At 45.5% G+C, this 17,687-nt stretch overlaps 1 protein-coding gene across 1 annotated transcript in view; it reads right to left on the bottom strand.

The window, feature by feature from the left end:
* The window catches only part of LOC308306091 (glutamate receptor ionotropic, NMDA 3B-like), a gene marked incomplete at both ends in the record, with an annotated part of 122,950 nt that overhangs the window by 29,976 nt on the left and 75,287 nt on the right, over positions 1-17,687 (bottom strand). The window contains 5 exons of the mRNA XM_080750991.1: positions 1,102-1,247; positions 2,209-2,355; positions 5,556-5,792; positions 8,420-8,691; positions 12,069-12,559. Coding sequence (XP_080607117.1) covers positions 1,102-1,247; positions 2,209-2,355; positions 5,556-5,792; positions 8,420-8,691; positions 12,069-12,559 — 1,293 coding nt within the window. The remainder of the gene's footprint in view (positions 1-1,101; positions 1,248-2,208; positions 2,356-5,555; positions 5,793-8,419; positions 8,692-12,068; positions 12,560-17,687) is intronic.

Here is a 17,687-nt window from a genome sequence, read left to right as displayed (position 1 = left end):
AAGAATTGTGGTAGAATGACATCTAATATTGTGTACCTTTTGCCTTAGGATAGGCTAGGTCTCATATTGTGTTCCTTTTACCTTATGATAGGTTCTAGCATTTAGCATACCTATTACAAGAGTCAAGTTACCAGGGCTGGTATCTATTGTTTTGGTACAACTTATGACACAAGCAGCTTCTCTCCTAATCTGGAGTATAACTATGGACTGATGCCAGTGTTCGACACGGAACCAGAGCCTTCTACCTACAGAGTCACGCCACTACCGTTCAGTTCATGGGGCCAGGTCTTCTACGCACACATCTATTGGTGTATACTAGTGACAAAACGCAAACCGGGAGTTTACAGAATGCATTGAAGTCTACCAGTAAGACTCCCTAATCGGGAGATAAGCGACCATCAGGTCGCATACACAAACTTTAGAAGGCAATGGTAGGCAGTCATGAGGGATTATGGGAAATGGGACAGATCCATGTTGATGACATGACTTTAGAGATACTGTGTACCGCTTTGCGTGATTTTAGAGCAAAATATGTAGCAGCAGTGTCCAAAAATGTGTTTTGCAAGAATCAGCCTCATGGTGTGCGCTAGAAGAAGACCATGTGAGAAATGAGGGCTGGAGGTTGTGGTTTGGCAGCCAAGGAGTGTGTGTGCAAAGTGGCATGGATAGGGGCAACGGTGGCGGAGATATGAGTAGGGCAAAAGTGTGACGTGACGTGGACAGAGAGACTGACAGACTGACTTGACAGCCGGTGGAGGTTTTGATAGTAACTGCGACCTAGGGGTAAAGTGACAATGAACCACGTGAGCAGCACTGTTTCTGACCCCGCAATGGCAGAAATCTCTGATTAGACGACTTTGCACAGAACTAACACTGACCTGTGTGTGTCTACTGTACTTCTCCCCATGATATCATGTATTAAAGCACAACCCCCCACAAGCACCTTGAACTAAGTGTCTCCAATTCCAACGTTTGCCTCATCAGTTACTCTAGGATCCAGAACCCCTCGACACAGCTTACATGCGTGCTTTACTGACCACATGAAACCGTGTCAAAAAACGTCATGTCTCTCTCAACGTGCACTGTGTGCATGTGTCTTACTTTAACATGTGCACTCCGTCTGGGGTGGTGGGCTGGCTGAAGCGCCGCATGTACTCGTGCATCTCAGGAAAGCTCTTCTTCATGTAGTCCTCTGCACTGCTCTCCTTCACCGTACCGAAGCGGAAGCCCATGGAGGGGTGGTGGAGCTGGGGTGGCCAGGGAAGTGCAGAGAATGTTAGAGAGGCAGGGGCTGACATTTCTAAAAGGGTCGAAAATAGCAGACCTCCAAGCTCACAACGCGTCGCAGCACGACACGTTGTGAGCTTGGAGGCCGGCTATTTTCAGTACTTGATACCACACTAAACTAAGCATAATCAAGTGAATACTGGAGATGTGGGTAACAGCGTGGGTTTCTACACAGATAGGGCAATTCTTTCAGCATAAGATGCTGCATTCAAGTTCAGGAAAGTTTGGACAAGGCAATTCTCTTGAATGCTGCCTTCAGGTATGGCATGGAAAGAGGGGCATTTGCATTTCTGCATAGTAAAAACTGCATTCATGATCTGGAGTGGGCAATTCTTACAGATGGATAAAAGGGCAGGGGATCAAGCCCCCTTTGATGTATACTGTATGTGTACGTGCCTGGGGGTGGCAGAGAGAGAGAGAGAGCGAGAGAGAGAGAGAGAGAGAGACACAGTGTTTTGAGATTAGGATCAGCCTAATATCGGATTCACCACAGCCATGAACTCCCTCCAGGGTTTGAGGAAACGCAAGACAATAATCCTTCATAAATAATTCTGCTCTTTACTCATTATCCTGTCCTTGTGTCAGATGATAGATCGCAGTGTGTGTGTTTTGTGTATACATGCTTCTTTGTGCTCGAGTGTGCTTCTTTGTGTGTGTGTGTGTGTGTGTGTGTGTGTGTGTGTGTGTGTGTGTGTGTGTGTGTGTGTGTGTGTGTGTGTGTGTGTGTGTGTGTGTGTGTGTGTGTTTGCGCGCGATAGAGCGCGCGTGTTTGTGCTCTTACCTGTGTGTGGCTTTATGCATATGTATTTGTGTCTCTACACTGTGTGTGTGTGCGTGTGCGTGTGTGCCTTTTGTTTGTACACATGCACAAGTGCTTTTATGCATTCTTCCGCAGGCATGCGTCCTTGCACTCGGGCTAACCTTGTCATCGTGTATTCCCGATACCTCTTCAAAGACCTTCTCCCCCACCATTACTGCAGCTAGGTTAGCAGTATAGCTGGACAGCACCAGCAAACAGAATATAGCCCACAGATTCATCAGAAAACGTCCCGTCCAACACTTGGGAGTCTGCAAAATGGAGAACAAACAGCTGAAAAATACTTTTACTTTGTGGGGTTATTTGATGAAAGAACCAATATATAACAGATTGTTATCGTGACATTGTTATATTGAAGTTTTACCCCCCAAAAAACCAACAACAAAGCAATGTTTCTAAAAATGTCACAAGACGCAAGACAAAGAAATATGTCAAGTTGACAATCAAAGTAATCAAATGAAAAGGCTGGTGGAAACTAAATGACAGCTAAACTTGACGAGAAAACAATGCAAGGACAGCCGCAGATAAATGAAAGTGAAATGTGTCATAAATCAAAAGAGACCGACAGACGCTGAAGATGAAATAGAAGTCAGAAGTGTGGCAGTGAAACACGGTACTTAGAACAGGTTTTCAAAGTGAGGGCCAAATGTAAAGCAGAGGAAAATATAATATAAAACATGTCATTTCAATTCACATTTTGAACATGTGAATTGCACACAAAATAGCCAAAATACTAGATCTACAAGCTTACATCGTATCACGATATGACACGCTGTGAACTTAGATCAGGGGTGGGCAACTTTGATGCTAAAGAGGGCCACTATATTTTTCACACTAACTCCAGAGGGCCACAATACATATACAGTCAAAAATAGCAAAAATAGCCGATCTACAAGCTCTAAACACGTTGCGCTGCGACGCGTTTAAAGCTTGTAGATCAGCTATTTTTGCTATTTTTGAATTGGAATCCTGAATTATTTTTAGAGATTTTGGAATTGGAATCCTGAAAAGTTCATTTTCATTTAATTTCAAATGCATTTATATGTTCTTATGTTAACTTTATGAACTTAAATACAAATACATTGTAGATAAAAAAAGACTAGTACTTGTCAGTAAGCTACTAATAATAGACTGAAGTAATTAAAGAGGGTCATGTTTGGAATTGTAACAGCTGAAATCAATATTATATCAGTATTCTGATATTAACCTGCGGGCCGCATTAAGTGAAGGTGGGGGCCGCATGTGGCCACCGGGCTGCCAGTTGCCCATGTATGACTTAGATCAATTTATTATGTTATTTTAAGGTCATATCACAATAGGGGGAACGTGGGGGTCCATGGGGATTGGGAACCCCTGACATAGAATACACATTAGGAACATCTGTTCTTCCAGAGGAGTTGACGCAACAGGTGAATCCAGAGGAGAGCTGTGACCTCTAACGGATGTCACACCAGCAAATCCACTTTAGTCATGCGAGGGACATGCAGAGGAAGGGGAAGACACAGAAGGATTTAAAGGATTAAAGGACGATTTAAGCCTTCAATCATTAAGACGCCGTTTCAATATTAGGGCGTTCACGATGGTATGCAGACGTGGATGCATTCAGAGACCATATGCATGCGTGGACATGCACACGCGTGTGGGCTGGTGTGAGTGGGGTTGTCGTCACGTTCAAGGATAGGCTATTTGTGTCGATGGACAGAGTTGCCAGCTGAACCCATGACCTTTCAAGTATATGACATTTTCTCTAATGCTATAGACCAGGGGTCAGCAACCTTTCTGAAATGAAGTGCCATTTTTTCAGTGTGCCATGTCAACACAATGTAAATTTTAATGACACGCCATCAAACATTCTGACATATTTTGATTGGCAGGACATTCTTATAATGATCATTAGACTAAGAATAATCCACCTATCTCCCCGACTCCCTCCCCAGTCAGAGTTCAATGAATGTTTTAATGAATGTAAAATGATGTGCAGGATGTAATTTGCTGTAAATTAGCTGACTTCATTTAATTTATTTAAAATAAAAATGCACACTTGCCAGTGTGCCAGTGATCACCCTCCCCTGTGCCAATGTTGGCACCTGTGCCTAAGGTTGCCTACCCCTGCTATAGACAATGTAGCTGTGTTATTCTCACTGTTTTGTTTAGGGCCACTGTCATAATATTATGAGTTTTTATTAAATATTCTGTTGCATTATATGCTGAGTATACTGCTTAGAAGGCACAGAGAGGACAGAGGGGAATAATTTAAGCAAATGTGCATTTTTTAGAATAGAAACGTGTCAGAGTTTGAATAGTGAGAATGCGTGTCGATAATTGAGAGCTGAGAGAAAAAGAGTGAGAGGCAGCCTGTACACTACTCTTTTTCCTCAGTGCTATAATTGATCACGCCAGGCAGAGCAGCGCCTCCCGTGACACCGTCAGTCATACGTGACAGTTTGACACGCGCGAGTGTATGTCTTAATCCACTGCCACCAGATATACAAATGGAAACAAATTGAAAATGAAAGCAAAAGCAAAAGAAAATTGTTCTCATCGCTGGAAATTAAATTGGGTTTGTTCTTCTCCTATATGTTATGTATTCATTTATGCACGCGTATGTACACTGCGGCGCCTCGGCCAGCCTGATAGGAATTAGACTCCCATTTGTCTTTGGCGCCTCGGATAACGCCTTTGATTTAAACAGCCAGTGTTGAGCGACGCAAGACAGCGATAACCCGTTCTTCTCATTTCTTCCTCTTAACCACGCCCCGGCCTTCACCCTGCTCGCTGCCTCACCCTCAGCCCCCCTGCTTGCCCTCTCCCCTTTTACATGGCTCCTCGTCTGCCGGCCTCCATGTCCCCTGCTCTCTTTAGAGCAGTTTCCATCCCTGCTCGCCCATTTACCCTTTACCCTCTTGCCCACCGTCTCCGTGCCAACCTTTCCATCACCATGTTCTTTTCGAAGATGTCTGCCCTCTAACAGTCTGTCCACTGTCCTACCAACCCTCCACCCCGCTCTCTCTCTCCTCCTCTCATCCAATTATTCCTCCATTTAGTCCCATCGGCTCGTACCGAACCTTTCAGTCAACCCTGCCTTTCTTCTCTGAGTGCATCTCTCTCTATTGCCCTCTCAGTAACTCTCTATATGTCTATCGGGGCACTTACCCTCTCCCCTCTCTCAGTGTGAGAGTACCATCCCCCTTCTCCCCCAGGTAACTTGCTTCATCATCACCGTATTCCTGCCTCACCTCTATGCCATCCATCTCCCGTTTCATGTCTATGGCTCACCACAACGTTTCCTCCCTTGCGGTTAGGTCCATCCTGCCAGAGCCCTGACCTCCCTCCCTCCCTAATCATATGACTCACCCCCCCACACGTACGCGCACACACGCATGCACACACACATCACTGACTTATAGGTATATATTATATCCATACATCAAAGGCCTGAGGCGTGCCTTACCTTGGTGGCGACAGTGCGTCCAAACAGTATGGCATAGCAGAGGTTGAGGGCAGAGGAGTAGGAGAAAACACGCAGCCTGTTTCTGCCATGGGGGGTCATGCCAAAGGGACTGTTCCACTCGTACAGGGTGAGGAAGAGCGCTGTAAGGTGCAGTGTAACGAAGATGCCCACCCACATGGACCAGTGCAGAGGCCACATGAAGGCCCCGATGGGGGCTGCTGTGTCCCGACTACGCACCTAAGAGGAGATCACAGTCAGAACAAATACTAGTTTAGACTTTATCAACGCTTATTTCTGTTGAAACAACATACATTTTGTCATGGTGTCAATTAAACTGAAAGATGAATGTGTTTTCCCCAAATACCAAAATGGTACCGTGATCTCTATTATAAGTACTTTTTTTCCAAAATATGCCTGATTTACAGTAGAATCTACTGTACATTTTGATGTGATATATTCTAACAATCACTTTCATGAAGTCCATTAAAGTGATTGTCAGAAGATCACGGTTTGTTTTTAATGTTGTGCAGACCATCTTTTGTTAACACTTGGGGAGCCAAACTCGTTCAGGGACGAGTTAAGGCCACTAGGTGTCCCCCTGCCACAGGAAGTTATCTCGTCGACAGACGAGGCAACAAACAGTTAACTTTTTGAGACTGCAGCTGCCCTTTGCATGACCTGAGTCCATTACGTCACCCAGTCAGTGCAGGCAGCCCCTCTGTGGAAGACATCACGGAAGGACTTACATTGCTTTAGATTCTACTTTGAAACATAAGAACGGCTTTATCCAGGAATGAGATGAAAACAGCCCCATGGAAGCAGAGAGCTGATTGTTTTCACGGCGACACTTTACCGCGATTTTACCGCGATTTTTGGATTTTCGCGAGCGTTTGTAAACAAATGGATTATCCTCCTCAATCTTCTCTGGACACGCACGTGCACACGCACGAAGCTTGCGAGGCACATCAAAACAAAGCGTAAGTCAATGGTGGCAGCAGCAACAGCTATAAATGTTATAAACCTTAGCAGCCCATGTGTTAATGAGTAGCTGTCACTTTTTGCGAGAGGATATCTCATTTTGATATCACAGTACTGTTTGTCCCCTGCATACTGTCAGATCTTATACAGTATTTAAAATGTTCCCCACAGAAGGATGAAGTTAGATGACTGCAGTGGGTTTCAGCCTCCCCCATCAGCTTCCTCTTATACTCATTATAAACTCTCCCACCGCTGCTCTCCTGGACTCTCGTAATTAAAACGCCAGCTCAAAAACTGAGCAAACTAATTATTGACTCCTAACGATCGCCCCGTTCCTCAGCAGAAGGCGAGGGCCAGTTGGAGGAGGAAAAAGGGTGACGTGAAATAGCATTGGACCATATTGTCAGGCCATATTGAAATAGTGTCAGGGTGCACAGAGGGGTGAGATTGACAAATCACAGAAATACTGCTGCCTACTTAATCCTGCCACCGACTATCACTCACCGTGTGGCAGTAGATCTCCCGGTGACACGGTGGCCTGTCCTCTCAGGTCATTAAAATGCATACATAAAATACCTCCCCAATGAAACTAATGATGACTCCTGACGATCCCCCGGAATTCCGGCAACCCTCCACCATCCCCCACCCGCCCCACACTTGTGCTCCTCACCGGCAGTGGTGTAAATCACTGTTTCCCAAGCATTGGGTCAGGGACACATTTGTATGGATCCCTTCATTTATTTTCCAACCATTTGTTTGTAATTATTAGTATTTCAAAATATTTTCATAAAACATGCCCAAAAAGGCAAAGATTTGCAGTAATTTCTTTTCAGTAATTTCATGAATAAATCTAAGAAATTACATAAATTACTAAACAAATGTTTAAGAAGTAGTGAAAATAGCCGATCTACAAGCTCTCAACGCGGCGCGAGGTGACACGCTGTGAGCTTGTAGATCTGCTATTTTCACTAGTTTGGGTCCTGGGTGAACCCTAACCCTAATTTCTATTATGGGTCACAGGTTAAAATGTCTGGGAACCAAAGTAACTACAGTAAGAAGAAAGTACTGTTAGCCTACTCAATGCCAATACTTTCGTTCTTTTACTCCAGTAAATTCTGAATACCAGACTTTCACTAGTACTTCTACATTGCCGTATTGATACTTTTACTTAAAGCTGTACTGTGGAAGCTGATCAACTAGTGGTCAGTAGCGGTATTGCTTTTTTCGGCCGGAGTCGCCGCGGACCACCGGAACGGGGGTCCGCGGACCACCGCGGCCGTCGCGAGCACCTCCGCCTTGCCGATACGATTCCGTAGAGCCGTCTCCCATCATTTTTAGACCAGAATTGAGGGAGTAGCAAGCAAGATTCCTTCACCAATGTAAACACAGTTGCTGAGGGAAGCTACTTCCTTTAGAGACAGCAAGACTCGCTGTGATTGGCCGGTGGTGTATGATCGGCGCTGTGATTGGCCGGTAGTGTATCATGTGGGAGATGACATCATTTTGCCGGGAAATTCTCCCCCCCTCACAACTCATAGAAAACATATAAAGAGAAGGCTTCAGAAGCTGAAAATAACAGAGTGGGGGTTCTAAAACTTTAGCGATTTAACAGTTAGGACAATTTTAAGATTTGTTTTATAAAAAAAGTTACATGGTATAACTTTAAGTCAGTGGTTCTCAACCTGTGCTCACAATGCCTCGCATCTGCTGTTTTCACAATAGAACCATGTTATACAAAATGTAATGCCTCAACTCTTGGTGCTCGTCAGGGTGGGGGGGGGGGGTCCCCAGTTCAAATATGATTATTTTGGGGGTCGCGGCCTAAAAAGGTTGAGAACCACTGACTTAAGTGAAACCTCTGAGTACTATTCCCACCGGTTTCTCACCAGAATGCCCAGGCTGGTGGAGTAGAAGGGAGAGGTGAAGTCAATGACTCGGCTGCGGGCGGAGTTGATGGAGAAGGAGGTGACGGCCATGTCGGCCATGCCACTCAGCAGGTCTCCCACCAGCCCCGACCAGCGGTCCGCCCCGCTCGTCGCCCCATACTTCCCGTCTCCCACGATGTACAGGTCGAAGGTGAAGCCCATGTCCTCGGCCAGCTTCTCCAGCAGGTCGATGCAGTAGCCGTAGCAGCACTTCCGCAGGTCATCGGGCAGGCCTAGGGAGTAGGGATATGGGGCGGTAATCGTTATTATAGACAGTTTATCGTGATGAAAAAAGCGTATCGTGGAGATTTAATTTATTGTGAAATCATCCTCCGTCATGCGCTGGGATCAATTCACCTTTCATTGGCAGAGCTGTATATCATGTGTACCATTTGAACCCTCTATAATTGGTAAAACGAACCTGGAAATAATGTACTTGATACATTATTCTTTTTTTTTTTTTACTCACTACCAAATCTCTTTGCCAAAAAATAGCAGATCTATAAGCTCACAACGCCTCGCATAATGTTCCACCCCAGGATATTTGATTATTTCTTTGGTCACAATAATCGTGAATCCCTACAAGGGAGATGAATTCCAACCCACACACACCGTCCCAAAAAGAAAAAAAAAAAAAAATGATGAGATGACATTTATTTAGCGCAACGGAATATTCATAGGCACGTTTTTTAGAAGTGCACCGGCTGCATTTCTGCAGCTGTTGACCGTGGATCATAAGTACGTATTGGATGGATTCCCGCATGACGGGAGCATTGCTACATTTTAATGAGCGCAGTTCCCAGGGTGGGACGAAATGTATTTCTGTAATTTGGATCCTAAGCTGAATAACTTTAAAAAAAACTCTTGAACTTAGAGAGAAAGAGTATGAAACACTGGAGTGTCAGCACTTTTCTATCTTATTTAACCTGCGATTCGCTAGGCTATAGTGAATGCCATGCATTTTATATCTAGGTTTCAACTCGTTCTTTTTTTCTTCCCTCTTTTATCTTAAAATCTGAAAAGGAACACAGCCATTCGCCTGCGGTGGTTGGTCCCCGGTACTGACAGCTTAAAAAAAGGCAATTGGCCTTTCTCCTTAAAAAAATGGAAAAAAAGAAAACCGATCAGTCTCATATGCTGAGCTTACCAGGTGGTCCCTGCATGCATGTGGACAGAAAGTGTCAGAATGATTACCATGGCTTAAAGCTAAGCGCTGCCAGTGTGGCAGGGTGCTTACTGGCTTAGAACACCAGTGAGCGCTCAGACACGAGTGCTCAGTAAAGACCAAGACCGCAGCTCGAAGCAGACAAAAAGCCTAAAATATCTTCATGGTCAATTCAAAGACTCTTCTTCACTCTACCGTTTTGTATGGCATGTTTCCATTTTGTTCCAACGCATTGCTGCCTTCATTGAACAGAATTAGAACCGATTCATTTTAAGCGTGGCCTAATTTCCTTTGTGGTAATGGCCCATGCTGCCTCTTGTGTGATGCTGCAACTCGGTAAATTATTCCGTTTTGGGGAATGTGAATCAAGCCCAAATATGACACTGCCCAAAAATAGGAACAGTGTATATGTAAGGAGAGTCGAAGTCGGAAGTGTGACAAAAACACCTTATGGGCCCAAATGATCACTCTCTGTTAAATTAATACCCAAGATTGTACTGTGCATGTAAATGCATGCATCTGTCTGAAGCATATTAGTAAAGCGTTATGTCATAATTGTGACTTATGAATTCATTTAATTTCCACTTGTTTCATTGCAGGTGCAAATAACTTACAGTACATGTAACTCATACATAGGACCACAATGGAAACAAGACTTTTTTGTGTTATCCTTTTAGCCCAAATGTGAAATGGAGACATTTCAACCTATTTGCCATTATCGCAGTTTTGTATGTGAAACGGCACATGCTGACTCCGTCTGGACGTGTACACCTTTTTACGGTCTGTGGGTTTGCCGCTCTGACATCACTGTGATGTCAGGGGAACCACTCTAACAAAGGGTTTGCCGCTCTGACATCACGCTCTGGCTTCACTGTGATGTCACACTAACAGAATCCCTTTTATGCCCATATATGGAGTTCCCTGATGTCATCAATATTAAGCCCATATTTAACAGGACTTCATATGGGAATGCTCATATATGGAGGCCACCTCAGCCACATACCACACTAACAGAATCCATATATGGCCAGGACAGATGGCCAAGACAGCCCATATCTACTGTATGGCTGGTTCTACAGACAGGGATCTCCATGTATGGGACTTTCACATAACGAATACGTCGAATAACTGAGTAAGCATGTTTGGAGCCCTCACAGCATATATATCTCTAGCGTATCTATGGGTACCAGGGGTCTCCATATATGGGTAACTGGTCCGATATACATCACTGGCCAGATGGCCAAGACATGGCGCCCTTGTCGCCCTGAGGCGTCTTACTAGTTATCTATAAACTGTACTGTATATCGTTCCTGTTCCTGTGGGCAGAATCTTTGTATCTCCTTATTTCATCTTTTTATGTTTTTAATTATTTAATACCCTATATCACACTTTGTGACAGTGTTGCACCAAAGTAGCAATATGATGTCTGCTACAACAATAACTGAACAACAGCTCCAAGCCCCTGCTATTGTCTTTGAAAAAGATTGACCATTTGAACTCGATAAAAAGCACAATTCCTTACAGAGTGTACCTTCTGGATTCACTTATAGAATGCTGATAAACGTCCTATGCTGGAGGTTACGATAACTCGCCCCTGTCTTCCCTCTTGTTAACAGCATCTTTAGAATTACTCTTTGGAGTGTTGAGAGTAAATGTGTAAACATTGACCTGTTATTTTGCTGCATGCAGTACATCTGTAAAAAGAGTTTAGACCAAGTCAGTCCCTATAGCCTACAGCTGGTAGGCTGGTAGGCTGGCTTGGTGATGACAGAGTGCAAAGGTTGTCCACATATTGGTGGTCAATACATACACTTTGCACAGAATGCACACCTAAAGTGCAGAAAGCCAGGTCAGATGTTAAGTAATTTTTATACTCTGTCTTTATATATTGTTTTATTATTGTTCTCTATTCTTACATATCTTAACTCTCTTACTGCCACATTAAGGATTTAAGGATGCTTACCTTTGCGATTTCATAGAAAAATATCCATCCATTATTTCCAACCGCAATCTTTTGTAAAAGACAGGCGTATCTGTCAGAGTCGTGAAAAAAAAAACGTCTGGGTGCAGCCAATGAGGCTGAAGTTTGTCCCTCGCTCGCACCAGTTGTTTAGAGCATATAAATAGAGAAACTAGATCCAGGCATAGAAAACGACCAGAAAAGTGATCCCGCCGCCATTATTGTTTGTGTGGTCAAGATTTTAGACTAACGTTACTTGAGCAGCGCCACCCCTCATCTGCTCACAGTGCTCAGACAGGGAAAAGTACGAACGAACGACCGTTGGTTCATGGCCGTGCACTAATTGAAAATAAATGGACGAGCGTTCTCGTTCAAAGCAGTAAAAGAGTTAATGTATATCTGAATTTCCCCCAGGATGACACCTCAGGAAGTCTATGCTATCCTATCCTACATAGTCTTTACACCAGTGTCTAAGTACAACTCACCTTCTCCCTCCCAGTCCGCGGCTGTGGCATTTGGGTTGTGCAGCTGGTTGAAGAAGCCCTGTATGACGTCAGAGCGGTTGGTTCTGGGGTCCAGACACAACTGACCGGCGGCACACAGGCCGTCCGCGTCCACCTCGCGCGTGAAGACGAACGGGTGCTCCACCAGGGTGACCACCCTCAGCCGGTGACCCTCTACGGACAGACCCGGCCTCCAGCGTGCCATGGGGGGGCCGTCCCCCTGGCCGTCCCCTCCCCCCTGGCCCTGTCCCAGGCCACCCCCTGTGCCCAGTCCTCCTCCCAGAGCCACCACCCCTTCCTCCAGCTCCAGCCTGCCGCGGGTCCACTGGCCCACCGTCACCCAGGCTGGCTGCCCCAGCGCGCCTCTCTTCAGGCTCCACACGTGGAACAGCTGGGAGGACTGGACGTGGGAGTGACTGGGCTCCACCTGGATGGGCCCTGTGGCCCCCGTGAAAGAGGTGTTGGAGAGGAATCTGAAGATAGAGACAGAGGGCGAGAGAGGGGAGAGTTACGGAAGTCAAGCGGCCTTAAAGGAGTCATCCAGACCAAAACACATATAGGGTTAAATCTGCCTTTTATCATACCCCTTCATACGTGCTTTAGTCGATTTTTTTCATAGCTGCCCCTGTTGCTAGATTTCGGCTGCCCCTGTTGCTAGATTTCGCAGGCTCTCTCATAACTAACACAGTGGATTGTCCTTAGGCTAGTGCGGTCATTTCTTGAGCTTCAAAGTTAGTATTTTTTTATTGGATTGCGTTTACACAACGTCCTGAGATCAACCAAACCGCTGTTTTCACCTCACAGGCACCCTTACTTGTCAAACGGCTTCTGCTCTGCACCAGAGCAGGGAGAGGAGAGGCTAGAAAGGGAGGGAGGGAGGGGTCTGTTTGACAAGTAAGGGTGCCTGTGAGGTCAAAACAGCGGTGTGGTTTGTCTCAGGACGTTGTGTAAACACAATCCAATAAAGAAATACTAACTTTGAAGCTCAAGAAATGACCGCACTAGCCTAAGGACAATCCACTGTGTTAGTTATGAGAGAGCCCGCGAAATCTAGCAACAGGGGCAGCCGAAATCTAGCAACAGGGGCAGCTATGAAAAAAATCGACTAAAGCAGGTATGAAGGGGTATGATAAAAGGCAGATTTAACCCTATATGTGTTTTGGTCTGGATGTCTCCTTTAATCGGTTAAACCCTATTACTTTATTGACCGGGGTCTATACTTGGTCCGCTCCTTTTACTACAAGCTCACAACACTGCTAGTTTCACAGAATGTTTGCCTTTTTTCCACAGGTACATGCCCATGCCCATATGGTTTGTGTGTCTGTGACATATTTCTGTGTTTTCCCTCTGTTCACACAGAGGGCATATAGAAAGAGCAGTAGACAGGTTAGACAGAGGAAATATATACACAGATACAGGTGGACAGAAACAGACAGATGGACAGACAAGATAGAGGTCAGAGTCAGCGAGGGAATGCCTGGAGTCATTCCGACGCTTGGCAGAATTTTCCACCCTTCAGGCTGAGAAGCATATCATGCACAGTTGGATATCCAGCAACCATATGCTTACAGGGAGGGGGGTCGGAAATCTTGGAGAAAGCAAAACATTACCAAAAAGAAAAAAGAAAAAAAAGAGAAGTGGTTCCAGACCCACAGACAGATACAGTTTGTCTAGCGGAAGTCCTGTGTGAGTTCACTCTCTCAGATGGCTGGACGTAATAATTGCATCTTGCAGAAACTCATAATTAAAAGTTAATGCGGTGCAGTGAGGGTCTCTCCCTATCTCTCCGTCCTCACAGAAATGCATTGGTATTCCCCTCACATTCCCAGTGGTCCACGCTGCTCTTTTACCGGCAGAATACATTAGGGTAAGCAATCCCCTGCTCGCACATAAATCTGCCTAGCCTGTTGAACCGCGTACTGGACTTGTTGGCCGATGGTATCAGTGCGTGAATTGTGCGGGCGATCATTTGGACACTGTGTCAGTTGTGAACCCGTGCGAGGACCGCTTTGTGTCTTGATTATCGCGGAGCGTTGGGTGGGTCATTAAGAAATGGCGAGGGCGCCGTTGTAAATGTTAAGGGTCGCAAAGGGATCACTGCGTCGGGTTTGGTGTTGGGGCGTGCGTCGACTGTTGATTGTGTCTGGGGTCACCGGCGGAAATGGCAAGTTTTCACTCCTGTCAATAGAAAAGGTTGGCAAAGTTGTAGACCTCAGTCACCAATGAAAAACATTCATGGCTCCTTCACCTTTTCTCTCTTTCTTGCTCTCTTTCTCTCCTCCTCTCTCTCTCTCTCTCTCTCTCACGCTCTATCACTCTGATACCTTTTTCTTTTATCGCCGCCAAGTTGAAAGAAAAAAAGGGGAGAGATTAGGGTTTTACCCTTGTGTCTGTCTGGCTTTCCACAACTAATCTCGCAAACCGCTCGACCGATTAGCGGCAAACTTCTTGTTCACTAGCTCAAGGAAGTAAATCCATGAATATATTTCACATTATTGTGAATGGTGTTTTTGTCTGTGTCACATTGTGTGAGTTCATAATCTCAGAACCTCCGACAGTCCTGTCTCGGTCCAGATATGACTTCCTCTCTGACGTCAGCAATATGAAGCCGTCAGTATGAAGTCATTATGCACTCTCCTTTCTTTTAGGTACTTTTCACGTTTTCTTTAAAAAAAAATCACACCTGTGTGAACTGAGCAGTGGTCGTGGAGGCTGTGCAACAGCACTACTGGGTGGGTGCAGCGGGGTTAGTGTGCTTTACAATGCTGTAGTTTCTTCACACACTCTAATTTATTTGACCCTAAAACATTCAGTTTGTTAATAATAATAATAATACTTGACCACACATGCTGACCCACTTTTCTCCCCTGTGTGTGTGTGTGTGTGTGTGTGTGTGTGTGTGTGTGTGTGTGTGTGTGTGTGTGTGTGTGTGTGTGTGTGTGTGTGTGTGTGTGTGTGTGTGTGTGTGTGTGTGTGTGTGTGTGTGTGTGTGAGAACAACAGCGCCCCTCCCTTAACATGTGTGGTCAGAAAAGTTACTGCAGGCTTGAGGCTACATACACGGACGGCCGGACGGACAGACGCATACACACACGGCCACGTATAGGAGACGGTGTGACCACCGCTCAAAAATATTGATTGGACAGTAGACTGACAGGAGATGGGGAGCGACACGTGGCAAATGTCATCCGGATTGAGAATCGAACCGGCGCTGCCGCCAGGCATCCATGCCTATGTGGCAATGCCTAAGTGGTATGCGCATGGACCAGTAGGCCAGCGGGCGGCCGGGCGCCCCTTAAAGTTTTCTTTTCACTTTCACGCCATTCTCTCAGAAAAAGAAAGGGGTGGGGGAAAGAAAGTATTACTTTGTTTCTTTAAAGCCTGAAATACGCCCGCTTCTCTCTCTCTCCTCCTCTGTGTGTGTGTGTGTGTGTGTGTGTGTGAGAGAGGGAGAGAGAGAGAGAGAGAGAGAGAGAGACAGACAGACAGAGGGAGTGTGAATGGATGAGCGCAGAGTGTGACCGCTGCAGGTGAACTTCCTCCATTAAATATGGGGAACGTCCAGGGGAATGAAAAGACTAAATTGATAGTGAGGGTCATTAACCTCACCTCCAAGTCCGAGCTATAAGCTAAAGCCAGTCTGCGCACTGCGCACCGCACAGAATACGAATGAACGTGCCAGTGCATGTGTTTGTGTGCCGCCGTGTGTGTGTGTGTGTGTGTGTGTGCAACAATGTTGGTCGTTACTCACATGATTTACAAACGGCGACCTGCTGCTGATATCAGTTTTATAGATTATTGGACGTGTGTATGCGTGGATGTGCGTGTGTGCTGCTGCCCTGTGTGTATCTACATGCATTACTTTGTGTATAAACACTCTTTATTGCCCACATGCATGCATGCACCGCCACCGTCCTCTGTGCATTAATGGGCATAAGCACATATGAATGTCTCCTCTTTGGTGTGTGTGTGTGTGTCTGTATTTGTGTGAGAGAATAATGCATGCGTGCACCCGTGCGGTGTGTGTGTGTGTGTGTGTGTGTGTGTGTGCGCGTGTGCGCGCGCGAGAGAGAATGCGTGTGTGCACCCATGCGGTGTGTGTGTGTGTGTGTTTCTGCGTGTCGTCATTCACATGATTTACTAACGGCGACCTGCAGCTGTTATCAGTTTTACAGATTATTTCCTTGTGGCTGTACTTCACAAGGCCCTGATTAAAAAGGCTCTTGATTTGAAAGTCAAGCATTCTCATCCTGTTATACGCTAACTTATGTTTCATCAGAGCAGCGGCTCTTATTCTCTCTCTCTCTCTCTCGCTCAATGACTCTCTATCGCCTTGTCTGCCATCATAAAGTGAAAGCGCTCGCCTCGGACTGAAATCACTCATGCTAATAGCATGGCTGAATCATCACATCCCACAGACAGCAGATCTATCAAGTCCAACACTCCACTATTATACTGTACCATTCCATTTAATGTGTCTGCCAAAAAAGAAAAAAGAAGGAAAAACTACCAAGGGACGACGTTATATAGCCTACAGTATAGTATCTCTTATCTCCATGGAGAGTGATCACCTGGGTACAAAGTTCCCACGTTATCCGCCGGGTCTGGAATCTCTCTGGATTCAAGCCCAAAGATAAAGAACTTTTCAAGAGTCCGTGAGAACGTGACGAAGTTTCAAAAACAGCTTCCCCAATCCCCCCCTCCTCCAGAGACCCAGGGCTCTTCAGGTTGTTTGTGCTGCATATGTTCAGACACAGGGGTGTCACTCCAAATTCTGGGCCCTGGGACCAAGGATTCCCTCACATTGTTTGCTTTAACTATTGAAAAATAGCAGATATACAAGCTCTTGTAGATCTGTTATTTTTGAGAAATCGTGAAAATGTGTGTTAGTCTTTGAATATTTCAAATCCTTCTATGTCAGTGGTGCTCAAACTTTTTCATGTGAAGGACCCACAAAATGATATGTATTTGGCCACGGACGCCAATCTCAAAACATTTAGTTCCAGGGACCCTCCAGAAGCAAAACTTTAGTTATAAACAATTGCTTAAAAATGCATATATTCAAAGATTTGCACATATTTTCACGACTTTTCAAAAATAGCAGATCTACAAGCTCGCATATCTGCTATTTTTCAATAGTTAAAGCATAAAATAAGGCCCTAGTAACTCATTCCCACTCCTCCCCCCCCCCCCCCCCTTATGACGCCCCTGTTCAGACAGGGGCGTCATAAAGCAACAACAACAACAACAACAGCGCTGTGATAAAGGCAGCGAGAGGTTGTGTCCCAGGCAGAAATGTCAAAGAGCAAACGGCTCCCTGTTCACTCACGCACCTGGGCCCCCCTGTGGTTTACACACTCAGAATAAACGTCAGCTCAACAGCCGGTGAGTGATGACTCCGTAGCAAAGTTCCCAGACACGGCATCTCTCTTCCGTAACGCCCTGTCTTCTTAGTTTAGAGGAAAAGTTAACTTCGGTCTACCTGTCTTTCGTCTGCAGCAGTGCCCCGGCCTGCTCGCGTGGTTTGACGTCAGAGCGGCTATATAGTCTCTCTTGGGGGTGGGAGGTGGTATTGTTGATATGTCACTCTGACTGGCAGTTC

Source organism: Nannobrachium achirus (assembly GCF_963921795.1).
Source record: "Nannobrachium achirus genome assembly, chromosome: 20".
Taxonomy (NCBI): domain Eukaryota; kingdom Metazoa; phylum Chordata; class Actinopteri; order Myctophiformes; family Myctophidae; genus Nannobrachium; species Nannobrachium achirus.
The sequence above is the reverse complement of the archived record's forward strand: the minus strand, read 5'-3'. Positions and strand labels throughout refer to the sequence as shown.